Source organism: Rissa tridactyla, chromosome 4, assembly GCF_028500815.1.
Source record: "Rissa tridactyla isolate bRisTri1 chromosome 4, bRisTri1.patW.cur.20221130, whole genome shotgun sequence".
In the NCBI taxonomy this organism is placed as follows: Eukaryota; Metazoa; Chordata; class Aves; order Charadriiformes; family Laridae; genus Rissa; species Rissa tridactyla.
In genome coordinates, this window is record NC_071469.1 from 60,251,258 (window position 1) to 60,266,979 (window position 15,722).

Here is a 15,722-nt window from a genome sequence, read left to right on the forward strand (position 1 = left end):
CAGCTAACCCCGCCAGCAGCGCTAGTCTGAGCAGTGTTCGCCACTGGGACATGCTCCGCCAACGTTCGGCTTTCCCTGGCATCCCGCAACAGGCGTGCAGCCGGCGTCCGGTCTCGTCATCACCCCATATCCCCAGAAATGCGTTTGGGAGGGCTTTCCAAGGGAGCACCGAGATCATGCTGGCTGTTTCATAGAATCACAGAATGGTTTGGGTTGGAAGGGACCTTAAAGATCATCCAGTTCCAACCCCCCTGCCCTGGGCAGGGACACCTCCCACGAGACCAGGCTGCTCAAAGCCCCATCCAGCCTGGCCTTGAACACCTCCAGGGATGGGGCAGCCACAGCCTCCCTGGGCAACCTGTTCCAGTGTCTCACCACCCTCACAGTAAAGGATTTTTTCCTGATATCCAGTCTAAATCTCCCCTCCATCAGTTTAAAACCATTACCCCTCGTCCTATCATTACACTCCCTGATAAAGAGTCCCTCCCCATCTCTCCTGTAGGCCCCCTTTAGGTACTGGAAGGCCACTGTAAGGTCTCCCCAGAGCCTTCTCCAGGCTGAACAGCCCCAACTCTCTCAGCCTGTCCTCGTGGCATAGGTGCTCCAGCCCTCTGATCATCTTTGGGGCCCTCCTCTCGACCTGCTCCAACAGGTCCATGTCCTTCTTGTGCTGAAGACTCCAGAGCTGGATGGAGTACTCCAGGTGGGGTCTCACCAATGACCGTGCCTTCCCTCCTGCCTCCCTGACGCGGTACCTGTGCCCATGGTGCCCCTTCCCCCCAACCAGAGCCCCCCCAACCCCACACTGCTGCCCTGCCCCATCAGCGGTGAGCCCAAGGCCGTGGGGCAGCAGCTCCCAACCTGCAGGAAAGGGTCTGCTCTGCCCTGGGTGAGGGTTGCAGCAGCTGCAGCTCTTGATCCATGAGCTGCGGGAAGCCCAAGGCTGCCGGGGAGGGATGCAAGAGGAGACTGAGAGGTGCAAAGAGACAGGAGAAGGTGGTCCAGACCTGCTGCCACCGCAATTTTTGGTATGTCCTCCGCGCTCCTGCCTGCTGGAGCCACTTGGTACAGAGTGGGCAGGGTGCAAACCAGAGCATGAGATGCATGAGGAGCCCGGCATGCCGGAACACCATCTCCCTTTTTGTCTTTTTCATAGGCTGAACCCAGCAGCAAGACAAGGTGCGTGTTCATGATGTGACGCCTTCCTTTGGCTGTTACTTCAGTTAACTACACCTAAGGGTGCAGTTCAGTTCCCACTGTTCACCCCTTCCCTCAAACGCTTCCCTGCTTCTCAGTGCTTTAGACTACCTGCCCCAGCCCTTCAGGTTTTTATGCACCTGCCTTCTCCCAGGGATGCCCAGTCTGGCCTTGTGGAGAACATGGAGGGTGCCTGGACCATCGGCATTTCCACGCTGAAGTCCCTTCCCCGTGATTTAGCTGCGTTAAGCACTTACCCTGCAAACATAAAGCGGGTGTTTGAGCACTGCCCCCAGCAGACTGCTCCCACTGAGGAAGCTGTTTTTTCTCAGCTTCTGTGCTAGAGACAGAAGCATTGGCAAGATGGGTTTAATTCTTGCGTAGCAAGTGACACCAGGACATATTCCAAAATACGCAGCCTTTCAGGGCGAAGATCTGTGCTAGAAGTGACCAACGTGTTCCAGTGAGTGCTCAGCCCATGGCCCTGGCTTTGGGACCTGATGTAATGCCTCTGAAAATGGAATGGGCAGAGGAGCGGGCAGACCAAATTATCCTCCTTCCTTGCATAACTCAATTCCTCACTGGACTGGTAGCCTCCAGCGAGAAGAAAGTGCACTGTCAGAGGAACATTTCACATCGAGTCTTGAATTTCTGCATTTCTAAAAGTTCTCCTGAGGGCTGAGGAGGACTCTTTAGGTAACCAGCATCAGAAGCCTTAAGGGAATAGAAGATTTGTGGTGGTAGAGGACTTGGGGAGGAATTCTGCTCGGCCAGGCTTGAGGGGAAAAAAAAAAAAGAGAAAAGAATAACATATTCATACCGAGCAATTAATTTATTTTTCTAGAAACGTTCTCCTGCTTAAATTATAACCAAGCCCTGGCACTGCCGAGTGCTATGATTTAATACCCCCATAATTAAAGACTTTGTTGTCATCCGAAGTCCTCACTGTGCAGAGAAAAATCAGCTCAAGAGCAGCCGAAATGTTTTTTTTTAAAAGTCAAAGGCTGATTAGCGTGAATACTTGTGAGACGGCTTCCGGCACACCGCTGACAGGAGGTTTGAGGGCTACCACCCCCATCCCCACAACTGCCCGCGGGTGACCGACCTGCCCCTGCCCGCTGGCCTTGCCCAGGTGGGTTTGGTCAAACAAGGAACAGCAGGGGCCAAAATATTCATCTAGGCCTTCCCCATCAAAATGGCCTGGAGTGAGACGGGTGAGACAAACCAAGAAGTAACCCAGGAGCACCTGGGCACTCCGAAAGGGATGGGGGATGCTCAGCCAGGACACGCTCGGGAAGATGTTGGCTCTGTTCTAGCTACAGTGAGCTCTGCAGCCCTCAAATGGCAAAGCATGAGGGGAGCTTTAAAAAAACCCAAACCCTATTTTAGGGGCTGCACCATTCACACCCCAATCCTTGAAACGTTCCTATGTGTTTCTTTGGGACTGCAAGTCAAGTGTCTTTATTGTTTTATCACACTTAAGATGTCCGAACAGATCCTGCAGCCTCCTTAACTACGCTTCGGCCACAGTCATATAGAGCAAGGCAATAGTCATATAAATAATTTAAAAATTAATAGGGCAACAGTAATCTAAATAATTCAAAAATGAAAGGGCCAGCGACTCGATGAAATGACAACTCTAAACACAAACCGAGGGCACAAAATTTCAACACTGTATTCCACCAAAAAGGAGTTCCATTGCTCCTGAACATGCATTTATGTGCAGAAACACCCCCCCACACACACCCCCCCTTCTTGCAGCGTTCAGGTAACAGAGCTTCAAAGCATCTCTCGGTTCAAGTGAAACGTCCACCTGAACCAACAGAATTTACCACAAAACTAAAGCAAGTGTCAGCGGCAGACTGTTTTTACACGTCAAGACAGACGACTATGAACTTTAAAACCTCCCTCTTCTGCTTTATTGACAGGTAAATTGTTCAAAAATGTTCTCACAATTCAATAATTACAAAGACTTAGACTTACATTAAAAAAGTAAAAACCAGAAAACCCCCAAAGCAGTAGTGTCCAGCTCTAACTGAGCCCCTTTATCAAGAATCTGAGAAAAAGAGCAAGTACTGTCGAACACTTAACGTAACAGGATTAAATGTTGACTAGAACACTCAGTTTAAGTTTAAACTAAAGATAAGTGCACGTCCTATACAGTGTTTCAGAAAAGAACATTAGCCATTGGTATATCATTAGCCCATTTAAACCAGATTTTAAATAAGTGACATCCAACTGTCATAAAATTGGCACAGAAGGCACACTAGTGTGACAATGACAAACTGGATATGCCAGCCACAGAATTAATTACAAGCTTTTAATGAAACATGGTCACAAATCTTTGATTACTAAATGTATAATACATGGAAGCATGAGATTAAATATACACGCAAAACATCACCACTGCACGTGGGCCATAGCAAAATATACAGGAGTGTGTTGTGCATTTTTCTACATGATCAATACTTGATTAATAATCATGGGGTCTTCATGCAGGTGAGGATACAATTAATGAGAAAAGCAGCACCCCCAGTTACACATCCTTCACGTTCCACTTTGGTAACCAGTAAAACAGGACGATGTTGTAGTGCGATACAGTCCCCCAGGTCAAGCAGACTTTGAGGGTGACGTGTCCACGAGAAGGCTTGCTAGCTAAACAACGTAGTGTGTCCTTACACCAAAAAACCCAGGAGAAACAACTTCTCAGGAGGAGACAGGCAGGAACTAGGAGTAATTTTTTTTTTTTTTTCCACAGCAGTAATTACCAATATTTTTTAAAAGCCCTGACTAACGACTGATTGATGAGGACTAAAAAGCAGGGTATGGGTAAAAGATAACGGGCAGTAGTCCTATGTACAAGACTAAAAAGTTGGTAGAAAGATAGAAAGACAGTTATGCAGCTGTATATGTAATGGCTAAATGAATTAAAAGGCCACAAAACTATAACCAACTTTTATTTAACTTCCTGGTGATTCTATTGATGTTGGAAACGACCTACAGCTTCCTAGCATTCTCCTTAAGATTTAGGAAACAAACAGTTATGGGAAAAAGGGAAAAGTGTATTCATCTGAGGATGTAACTAGACCTGCTCGCATTTCCTATTTGGAGGTCCAAATTGTGTCTAAAAGGATTTCCTGCTAATGAGACATTACATCATTCTATAGAAAAATAATATTCCCGATATTGTAGCAACATTATCAGTATCTCTCTCTATTTCTTTTTCAGCATAAGAATAAGACTATTTACCGGTGGCCTTAAATGCTCCTATGCAATAAAACTGTGTCACAGCTGTGCAGAAAGGAATCAACCGTAACTGAGCAGTGAACAATTCTGCATAAAAAGCTCGATTGCTATTTAGTAAAGAGTTTTCTTCATTTCAATAGTTTGTATCTACAATCTGGATATATAATTATTCTTGTACAACACTAGAGATTCAGTGTCAGTCTTGGCACTAGCATCTGAGACAGCTTTGCCCTGCTCTGGAATACTCCGCGGAGCAGTGGGTGATCGAAGCCAGAACGGTGACAGTGGTAGCGTTATGCGTCACAGGTCGACTGGTCCAGTCCGTCTAGCGTCAGCTGATTCCTATGAGGAGAGTTGGGACTTGGGGGACCACTTGGATTTGAGCTGTTGGATGGAGTAGAGTGTTTGGTGGAGTCTGAATCAGGCTGTTAACGAGACACATTGAAAAAAAATAATTATGTTTACTTAAAATCAATTCTTTACACTCAAAAGCTTTCAAGAGCACTCAAACATTAGGGTGAGCAACACTTACAAAGCAGTGTGTATTAGATTCGTTTCATACCGAAACAGTCATGCAAATACTTCCATTATCACCAAGAGGACATAGTGCAGTCCTGCGGGTGATGTTCTGATTTAACAGGAATTATGGCAAAGTACATGGAAATTGCTACATCTCAGGCTCCTCTCCTTTAGCCACTGCAGAGCTTTCCTGATGCAACGCATCTACCTGTCCACTGTTGTTCTGGATTTACCAGCCTGCGTTTTTTTAAGCAGTTCTTATAGCCCAGGAATAGGTTTATGTGCCGATACAAACAATAACGGTCAAATCATCTTCAGTTTGGTGAGAAGAAAGGAAACAAGCATATGAACTGTTTACAAAACAGCAACAGCGACAAGCATGTGAAGTGCCTGACAAAAGGGTGAAGGTTGCCAAGTCTCAGGCTGCAGATCGGGGAAGCAGAATATACTTACTGGAGATGCCCTACGTCAATATCTAATAAAGAGAGTCTATCCACACTTATTTCCCCAGCGTTAGATTGGTTGTTGGATATTTGCCTTCACAGACTGGTCTCACTTCAACGGGATGGCTGGCCAGTTTCCCGCTATTTTGGTGAGTTACAACTCTGAGCACTGCACACATTCACAGCTAACGAAATACTGCACAGGAAAAAACTGGTACCGTCGCGGCAAGTTATTTTCAAGAAAGGGAATATATAACTCAGCAAACGGATTGAAAGGTAACATCCTCCAAGAATGCTGTTCACAAGGTTTTGCATGGCTCAAACAATAAGATTATCATCTCTAACAAGATTATCTCAACATGATCCAGTTCATGCTGTGATAAAGCTGAAAGCCATGGGAAAAATAGTATAAAGCCAAAAGGTGTTATCAGAGCCTCCCTCTTCAAGTTTCAAACTACTATTTTTTTTTCAATTTAAGAAGTAGTAAGAAATTGTCAGATCTACTGAAAAAGAAAATGTTGCAAAAACCTTAGAATCCACTACTATTTGTGCCTACAAACAGCAGTTATCATTAGAGCATGGAATGTAATGGAGTTTGGGAAGGATGCTGCAGAATAACGAAGTGAACTGACATAGTCCATCATCAGCACCTTTGAAAATCAAGACAGTTTCAAAAAAAACTATGTTTAGAAATCCCTATTTTTACATTTTTAATGGCTTACTCAAAGTGACAAAGGAAGTCAGAGTGTGGCTGTGACCAGAAATGGACAAATGCTTTGACTTGGGGTGTACGAAAGCACCCTGCAAAAGGTCTGTCTTCAGGAGAACACCCTTCAAAATCCAAAACATTACACGGACCTTTAGTTGGGTACCAAAAAGCGCTAAAAAGACGCAAAGATCTTGATCTAGGAGTTTGCCTCCCAGGAATAATTCCTGACACTTTCCCTGCACAGGCAATGCTTGAGGAAAGCTTGGAAGAAGCTACACCCATGATAAATCAAGGAAACAAAAGTCACACATCTTCTCGCCTTAGATGCGGGGACACTGGTTTTGTGCAGCCAGGACTTTTTCAGTTTGCTGAATACCGGCATGTACTTTTACTCTTGCTAAAAGCAGTTTTACATATTTTAAAATAGGATTCCTTCTCAGGTTACATGACAAAAAGTCTTCCTTAAGGCAGCACAGAAAATTACTTAACTAGTTGTATTACTTTGCTATTCTATGCTAATAGCCCAGTGAACATTTTTAGGAGCTTTGAGGACATTTCATCAATTAGTCAAATTTCCCTTGTCTACAAAGCTTAATCCAAGACATAACACTTCTTAAAATATGACCACAGAAAGATCTGTTCATAGCTATGTTTTTGTGCTGGCATATCTAACCCGCAATCATATATTACAAGCTGGAAAAAACATTTGTGGAAGGAAGACATCTCCATAAAGAACATGGTCTTTATGAAGCATTTCCTCAGAAATTTATTGGAAAAAGAAAACAATCTACGGCAACAGGATATCGTTAGTCTCCATATAATAAAAGCTACTTCACCTCTTTGTCAAACTCCTGGTCGGGATCAGACATACTTCGGGAAGGCATGGCTCCTCCCACATCACTGCCACCTGGACAGAAAGAAGGAAAAAAGGCAGGTTTATACCTCTTGTTGAAGCCATAAATTACAGCTCCGAACTGACAAGCTTGCTTCCAGCCTTACTTGACGAGGGCCATGAAATATAGGTTTTGTTTCTCTGCTGCTGTTGCTGCCGTGAGAGGTTAGCTGTAGACGGACACGATTTTTCATCCTGTGCTGCAGGTAGGACACTCTACAGTCGAAATGAAACACCTCGTTAGCCAGCAACAAAAGCTATCCAACCAGGAGTTCTTACTCATGAAAACTTTACTGTGCTTTTGAAGCTACTACAAAACCCAGTGTTGTTAGAAAAACTCTGAACTTACTTGACCACATCCACATATTTTCAGTAACAGACACAAACCCTGAGAAAGACAGAGAAAGAACTAAGCCCCACAGCAGCCACTGGAACCTGTCAGCCAGCAAACCCTCTATGAAGGGGCAGGGACTGTCCCGACAGCTCTGCTTTCCTTCCTCCTCCTGCTGAAAGGACAAATGCATCATCTGGGCTAGCTGAGAAGGACAAGTGAAAGCCTGACTAGTGAGGTACGGAACATAAAAGTGTACCTTCATGCCTTCCTCTCATGGATTTAACGCTAAAACAGCTCACAAAATGCTGTATTTGTTAAACACAAAATAAAAAGAATGCTAGAAAGCACTGCAACTTACATGCATTTTAGTTACCTCCACAGCATTAGCTTTTTCCACCCCTTGTTTTTGCTCTAGAATTGGCCAAGTGCCACAAGCACACCGTTCCAGTTCCTAACAGCTTGTAGCTACTCCTACCCTTGCTAGGGAAGCAGAGGAGGGACAGGAAGAGGAAGAAAGCAGAGGGGAGCCTTGCAGTGAGGAACGGTCACTCTGGAGAAAGATTTCAGCAGAGATAGGGCTCATGTGATAGACGTGCTCAAAGCCTGTTGGAGTGATATCAGAGCAGAATGTCAAGAGGATGACGGGGAAGGAAATTAATTCTGTTATTTTAAGATGACAAACAAGAAAAAGGAAAGAGGAGAGACTGATTATTCACAGAACTACTAACAAGCTCCTGGCAGCGATATCTATTTATTTTAGTGTCTCATTCATAAGTCAGCTAACAGTATCTCCTTGCACAGGATTTAGAAGCATTGCACATCAGGAAGGTTCACCTTTCTCAAAATGATTAAAAGAAGAATATGGTACAAAGATAACACTTGAACCCCATACAGCTCATCTTCACAGTTTTTCTGAGCAAGAACAAATGCACATACACCTCCCTCCCTTTTAAATGTATTTTACCAGTGGGAGGTCCATGAGAACCTGCATTCCATCTCCTGGTCCCATATGAGCCACGTGGTTGAAATTCGTTGGGTTAGAAATCATCTTTGACCTTAGCTCAGGGTCTCTAAGCATTTCCCTAGAAGAACAGAGTGATTTTTATTATTAGCATTCCCAGTCTCTGCATGTCATCACGTATATTAAGTCACATACTGCAATTAAATTCTTACCGCCTTTGCTGTAATCGCTCTTCCTCGGGAACCTTAAACACAAATCTTCTTTTGCTCCTAGTTCGAAGCATTTGCTTCTTGCTATTGTCGGATGTTTCTGGTACGCTGAGGACTGCTCCTGCTGTAATATCAAAACGCAATTTCACATACACAGGTACATGTTGACCCAGATGCATCCAACGCAAGTCACCTCATGCAAAAGTAACGTTGCTTAAAATCACCCAGTTAGCTTCGTGTCATTTCCCCATTTCTCCCCTTGCTCAGTACTCACCTGCAAACTTGTTCTTGAAATATATTAGTCTTGGTGGCTCGCAGTTAAGGAGATTCAGCGTGCCGTCCATGTTTAATGGTCTGATCTGTTTTGAGGAAGGAGGCAGAGAATTAACTCAAGCCTAGCATACACTGTGAAGAAACGTCTCATTTGGAATTAACCCAATTAAGTTCTATATTCAAAGAAAATTACTTACCCTTCGCAGGCCAATAGTCTGGACCCATTCCATAGTGTTAACATCAAATACATCAACACCATACTCGCTATACACTGTTACGTACGAAGAATTGCAACCTGCATAGATTAAAAACAAACAGATAACCCTAATGTGGCTTCAGTAGACCAGAACTAACATATATTTGAGCAAATTTCAATAGTTACAATTTTTCCACTACGTTCAAGATACACTTTAAAACACTTTTTCCCAGCCCCACTTTCAAAGAGATATTTTTGTGATAACAGATTTGCTAACGACAACTGCCAGCATCACGGAAAGATATAAATTTGACCCTTTCTGTATTTTTAAACTTCAAATTATGATTTCATGAAATTGCAAAATGGCATCTGAAGTTTTCAGATGCATACAAATTTGCTGCTTGGTAGGAACTGAGCAGCTAGCTCTTCTACAGATGCAGATTACTTCATTTCGGAAGCAGCAAACTAACTATACACGTGCTGTGTGCAGGGGAAAAGAGAGGGCCACCATCTGTGAGGTGGGTCATGAAGTCCTGATGCGGATCTGTTCTCAATTTCCTTCCTCTTTTGCCAACAATTATCTAGCTTTAGATATTCACGTATGGGTTGCTTTCATCAGGTTAACAGAAAAATGTCACAATGCTTAAAGCTCACAACCCATTTTTCTCTTTTTGACTTTTTCTTTTTTTAAAAAAAAAGCATAAAAGCTATCAGCAGACAAGTTTATTTTAGGTCAAACGAAAAACAGAGATCCCTAGAGCTTTATATCAACATGCTTCTGCTCATGTAAAGACTGTGCCTGGATGTAAAGAGCAGTTACTAGAAATTTATGGGATTTAATAGAGAAAAGAATGGCTTCAATAAACAAAAGGAAAATAACCCAGCGGGACACCAAACACATCACAGAATCTTCTTAGAAGAACTGAGTAATGGTTGAGGTGCTATTTTTTAAACTTGTTCACAGAAAGCCTTGGGGACAGCTATCATAAATATGTACCCCAAAAGTGATTTATGGCCAAGTATTTATTTTATGGGGTCATGGTTGACTTGCATGTCCACATCAAGGGAGACCAGCGAGCATCAGACAGAAATACCAACTGCTTACGCCTGGCCAGCTGGTAGCCAAGGCCAGCACTTACCAGTCAGAGTTGACGAGCGTGATCAGATCTCAACTGGTTCCCAGAGAGACATGTCAGTGTCTGCACTGGGCTTGCCCACGCTACAGCTTCGAGACCTGCTGGCTCCAAGTCTCTGCACTGCGCCATACTCAAGCTAAGCAGCCCCACAACGCCTGCGCTGGCTCAGCACAGAACCAGCACATTAAGCTGGTTTAACTGCAACCTAGACAGGCTACCCAAGATAGAGCTGACTCTGTTAGCACAGACCTTGGCCTCTCCTAGCACAAGGGGACTGAATGTCCTAGAGACAAATTCTCCATCGTGTCCTAAAACCTCTCTATAACGCGGTCCTTCACCACAGCAGAAACTGCAACAGGGGGAGAACTATTTCCACTTTGATGATCTCCTGATGGGACAGTTAAAAAAAAGCCACCATCACCAGTGGTGGACCGAGGAGGAAGGATAAGGCTAACGAAAAGGAAAGTAATCCAGTTTCCTTTGGGAGTGGACAAAGTTGCTCTTTTTACAAAAACAGCCCTAGGCCAATGCCACTCAGGATTGCACATACAAGAATGCTATAAAATAATTTACAGTAAGAACAGTTTCTAATAATAACAGACAAACCAATTAACAAGCATGTCTAGTTTGCTGAAATGCAAAAAAACTGTAAAACTGATAAAGGAAAAGGAAACATTAGCTTTGGCTAATGGCATTTTAAAGTAAATTTGCAACCGCATCGTTTCCTTGGGCCTTTGCTTCAGACTTCTGCACAGAACTAGGCCAGAGTAAAGCAAGCAAACAATTTCAGTTCAAGACAATTAAAATTAAACAAACTGCTGTTAGGGCCTGGCCTGATCAAACAAATGAGCACCTAACTGCTGGGCGTACTATTTAAACAAAAAGCTATTTCTTGCTTTCAATCATTCAAAACACTTTAATTGCTATTTGAGCTCCAAATAGAAATTCTGGGTTTTATCGCGAACTGCCTTTGACTACCAAATACTGAAAAATGCTCCACATGTGCTTCTATCCCAACTAGCTGATAAACCAATGGGCCTGAAAAGAGCAGAGCAGTTCAAAAAATTACCCTTCACCAGCCTACATTATTTTAGAAATTCTCCCCCTTAAAAATAAAACCAATAGGAGAAAAATTGCAACCAGTTCTGCCAAAAGCAATATTTTTACCTCTTATTTTGTTATCTTTATGAACCCTTAGAGTCACAGTTACACTTCAGCTTTCTGTTGTACTTTGAGTACAGGACACAGAAGACATCTTAAAGACAACCAGACATGTACACTTTCTAGGGGAGCAAAAATCTTTACAGAATTTCACAGACCAGTAGTCTTACACTGTCCTGCACTCAGGACTACTCTCTGTAAAAAATATTTTCCATTCCATTACTTGTTCTTCTGTGTCCTGTAACAAGACAGAGCTTCTTTTCTTGTAGCATCCGAGATCTCAGCCCAGGAGATCGCCAAGTCCAAAGCTACCATCAGGAAGAACCAGGTATCCTGTTAACTCATCAAAACTTAAACTGTAGACAAACCGAAGCAAAATAGAATACAATGCTGATTATTTTTAGACAAGTAAGCAGCAACAGGGATATGGCAACAGAAAAACATATACATACTACAGGCAACAGGAGTTGCAGGCCACATTAGTTCCTGCATGCGTGACCTTCGACCTTGCGAATCGACGTATACTCCCATATGGCTGAAGCAAAGCAGGTATTCCTCATTACTGAGCTCCACAGCACAAAGGGCATCAAAAGACTGCTGTGAGAGGAAGATAAGCGAGGGGTCATTAGGATTTACCAGGTTTATAGATTGTCCATCTCCCTGGATGGTCAACAGAGAGAACCCAGACTGGTAGCCAACACAGAGCTTGTCCTTGAACACTGTCATCCACTGTACAGTTCCTGGAGCCTGAATTTCACTGAATTTTTTGTGGAAAGGTTTAGTTCTGTGAATTTCATAGCAAAAAACCTGTCGTTTGACAGCCACAAACAAACAAGTTGAAGAACTCTTCTTTAGTGTTCCAGTTGTAATCAATTGGCAGCCTTTAGTTTCTGCAAGCTTAATGTCAAAGTTTCCTTCCGACCCATCCAGAGAGGCCCAGGGGTAAAGGTGAACGTGATGATTCCGCCCGCAGATGAGGATGATAATTTTCTCTTTGGGAGCAAGCTCTATCTGGTACACCTTCTTGCAGTCAGCAGCTCGGACTATCACTGCAAAGGAAGCAAGAGCTGCCGTGAGTTAAACACGAAAACCATCAGAAATGCTGCAGTGCTACATACTGATGTCTGAAAATGAATCTAAACGCAGACATGTACCAGATAAGAAAGAGCACTTTACACACGTTCAATGCTCTGTTATTGATTTTCAGAACAAACAATGAATCAAAGCATTCCTATAACTCTCTTTATGGGTATAAAGTCTCACTTCAGCAACACTTTGCAGCCAAAGGCTGCTTAACGTCTGAGATAAATGGAGAAAATTTTTAATATAATCATATCTGTATTATCTCTGCACTGCTAGATTGTGCACCTTCTGAAACTGGTCACACCTTCAGGAAAAGCATCAGTGTCTTCAGTAAATTATGGAGGAAGACTGAATTAGCAGAACACGGAGAGAAGTATAAATAATATAATATAATGCTATTAACTGAGGATACAAAACGCTGTATTGTTGGCAAATGTCTCAGCCAGATACAAAAGCCTCACGGTAAGTGAAATTTAAACACCTATACAGAAAGGCAAAAGATGCTGTGTGTACTGCAGTAAATAGGAATGGGCTTAAGCTGTATGAAATTTAGGACAGGCACAAGGAAAAGCCTTCTCACAATAAAAACTAGTTAGGTTACCTATGGAAGCTGGGGAATCTTCACTGTTTCAAGGTGTTTTTTTTAAAAATTGGGTTAGACAGAGGCAGTTAATAGGGTTAGGTACAACATGTTCTGCTTTTGGGATCATGGGTATATTGGCACGTTAAAGAAAGCAGTAATGGGGTACAAATAGAAGAGACTAAACAATTCCAAATTAGGAAACATAATATGCAGAAGCCAATCATATTAAAATATCACTTTCATTTTTCCATGAGCTGAATGCATTCGAAATATTTATGAATGATAATAAAAAAAGAAATATTAACTGGAAATGATATGAATTTTTCAGTAATAGTTGAGTACCCTAGCCAAGTTACCAAATTCTGTAAACTTATAACAAGACTTTGGCTGTTTAGATCACAAACCCAAGTGCTTCTGTGGCGTCGCCCCGATTGCACAAACAGATGATACGTCTGAAGAAATGTTCTATAAAACAACCAGCTGTTGGAACTTTGCCACGAAGATTTTTTTTTTTTTTTTCCTAGCTCCAACTCCAGCTTACGGTTTAGTTTATTTGTCAAGAACTAAGTGATATTCTGACCAAAGACCTTTGATAGAAGCAGCTGGCAGTTAATTAACACTGAAAAGTGTAACTGCCATAAAATGAAAAAGCAATTACGATTTATAAAAATGCTATTAACACACTGGCCATAGAAAACTCCTGCAAAACATCTTGTAACTTAAAACCAAAATTGATAATTCATTTTCACATTTATGTATGACACGGTGATGCAGATAATTGTTCCTTTATGAAATGACCTTTCAAATTAAACGTATAATTTGCTTTTATGCAAGAAGCTGTACTGGAATCTCTGGAATTACTTGTGTCTAAAGTTATGTTTATAACTAACTACTTACAGAATGGTGACCACTGGAAGTTTACTCAAAGGAATGGCATTTATTACTGATAAAAAGAATTTCAAATATCTGCGCTCTCCATGTATAAAGCAGTTTCTCCTGGAATTGGGCAATGGCTTATTCTAAGTAAGAGGAAGCAATAACATTTTGCTTTTTGCCCCAAAACCACATCACTGACTTCATTTGATTTTGAAAGTCAAGTATGTCTTTAAAAACCTATATTCACTGCTTTATTTCACATTGAAATGCAAGTTTTAGCATGACTGCTATCCAAATTTCAGACGCACTGAAAAAGGAAGTTCAAATTCTTTATTCAAGCCTAAATTTCAAGATATTTCTTTTTTTGAAGGTTGAATGAAAATGAATAAAAACAGCCAAAGAGATATTTCAAGAACGTCCCAGTTATTTTTCCAAAGCAGGAAAAGGGACCCAGGCACCTTTTAATTTTATAAATCTATATCACTGACCTGGACTCCCAGATAGTTAAAGACATCAGGAGAACATAAGCTCAGAGTTTATAAATACAGATGAAGAAAGCATTAGGCATTTTGTGAGAAACAATCCTATCAGATTGGCTGTTAGCTATCGCACCACAAAAAAGTATGGATTTAGAGTGCTAAGTTTAGAGTGCCTCAGAAGTTACACAAAAGCATGGATTTCACAAGGTAAAGTTTGGCACTTTTAAAGTCAGAGAGAAAGAAATAACTAATATTTCCTACGGTAACTCGGAAGAGGACAGACAGTAGCAGGTTATTGTGTTTTAAATCTGCACTGCTTCTTACAAATACATTACTGAACTTCTATAAATTAAGTTTAACTCAACTAGTTGTTTTGGTTTTTTGTTCATTTTTTTGGTTCAAAATAAGACTATCTTATTTTTGAAGCAGATAACAAAATTGACCACACTTGTTCTTTGCTTTTCCACGTTTAAAATTGCTTTTTGTATGGACTGACCCCAAACAATCCCCATGCTCATGTGCTAGTAATCCTTTTGGCCTCCACACTTTCCCCACCATACCAAGGCATGTCTCCTATTGTTATTTGTGCTCAGTGTATCAGGTCAAAGGGAAAAACACTTCCCTTAGGCCCTAGCTGTGATGTCCAATAATTCAGTGATAGAGGGATATGCCTGTGCTGTGCAGCGACTACCCTGCACACACTTTGCTGTGGCACCTGAAGTACAGTCTGTGTGAATTTCTGGGATGGACACGTTAAACATCCATCAGCGTTCAGGAAGAACAGGCTAACCTGATCCCGCTTTTCCCAAAGCGGAGGGCAGAGTGTATTAATAACAGAAAGGAAAAAGCAGGTTCAGGAGGAAGCGTGGGGATGGGGAAATACAGAGATAATGGAAAGAGGCAAGCAAGGCATTTGCTCTGGCCATCATCGATCTGAAACAATGTGAGTGGCTGTCAAATTTCTGCAAGAAACGGACAACGATACGTGGTAGCTTTAATGCAGTCTACAAACTCTTGTGTTGCTTGCACTGGCTATCCTCTAACTCATGGCAGTTTAAGTTCTCTGATGGTGCAGGTTTGGCGCAAGCCTGTTCCTATGTCAAGTTTTTCTCACTCAATTCAAGTTCTATTTAGTAAGTGTCTGATAATTCACTGTGCATCAACTGCTGCTGTGTGTGCTGTGCGTGCTCTGTGTGCCGAAGCATTTTGCTACCTGCTGTGAGAACACAGTTAAGGTAAGAATGTGTCAGAATATGCCCAGTAACCCATCCCTTTAATTTCAGCCAGTCAACTGAATGTAACGATAATGACCAAACTAGTTTTTATATCTCACATTCACTTTTCCTTCTCATCAATTAGCTGAGTGCTTAATACTCAACTTTACACGAAGGGCCGTTGTGTAACCTATACTCTAACAGCTCTAGG

The 15,722-nt window shown here is 42.2% G+C and overlaps 1 protein-coding gene across 8 annotated transcripts in view; it reads right to left on the bottom strand.

Moving 5' to 3' along the window:
- Positions 1–3,090: 3,090 nt before the first annotated feature.
- The window catches only part of CDC42BPB (CDC42 binding protein kinase beta), a 98,077-nt gene continuing 85,445 nt past the window's right edge, over positions 3,091–15,722 (bottom strand). For 3 of the 8 annotated variants that reach the window (XM_054197709.1, XM_054197706.1, XM_054197705.1), the window contains 9 exons: positions 11,729–12,325; positions 8,981–9,078; positions 8,785–8,869; positions 8,514–8,634; positions 8,305–8,422; positions 7,356–7,394; positions 7,114–7,222; positions 6,951–7,021; positions 3,091–4,868 (listed from right to left, as the gene is read on the bottom strand). In XM_054197709.1, coding sequence (XP_054053684.1) covers positions 4,737–4,868; positions 6,951–7,021; positions 7,114–7,222; positions 7,356–7,394; positions 8,305–8,422; positions 8,514–8,634; positions 8,785–8,869; positions 8,981–9,078; positions 11,729–12,325 — 1,370 coding nt within the window. In that variant the 3' untranslated portion in view covers positions 3,091–4,736. Of the gene's footprint in view, positions 4,869–6,950; positions 7,022–7,113; positions 7,223–7,355; positions 7,395–8,304; positions 8,423–8,513; positions 8,635–8,784; positions 8,870–8,980; positions 9,079–11,728; positions 12,326–15,722 lie in introns of those variants that run through there. The other 5 variants (XM_054197711.1, XM_054197708.1, XM_054197707.1 and 2 more) reach the window with 3 other exon arrangements.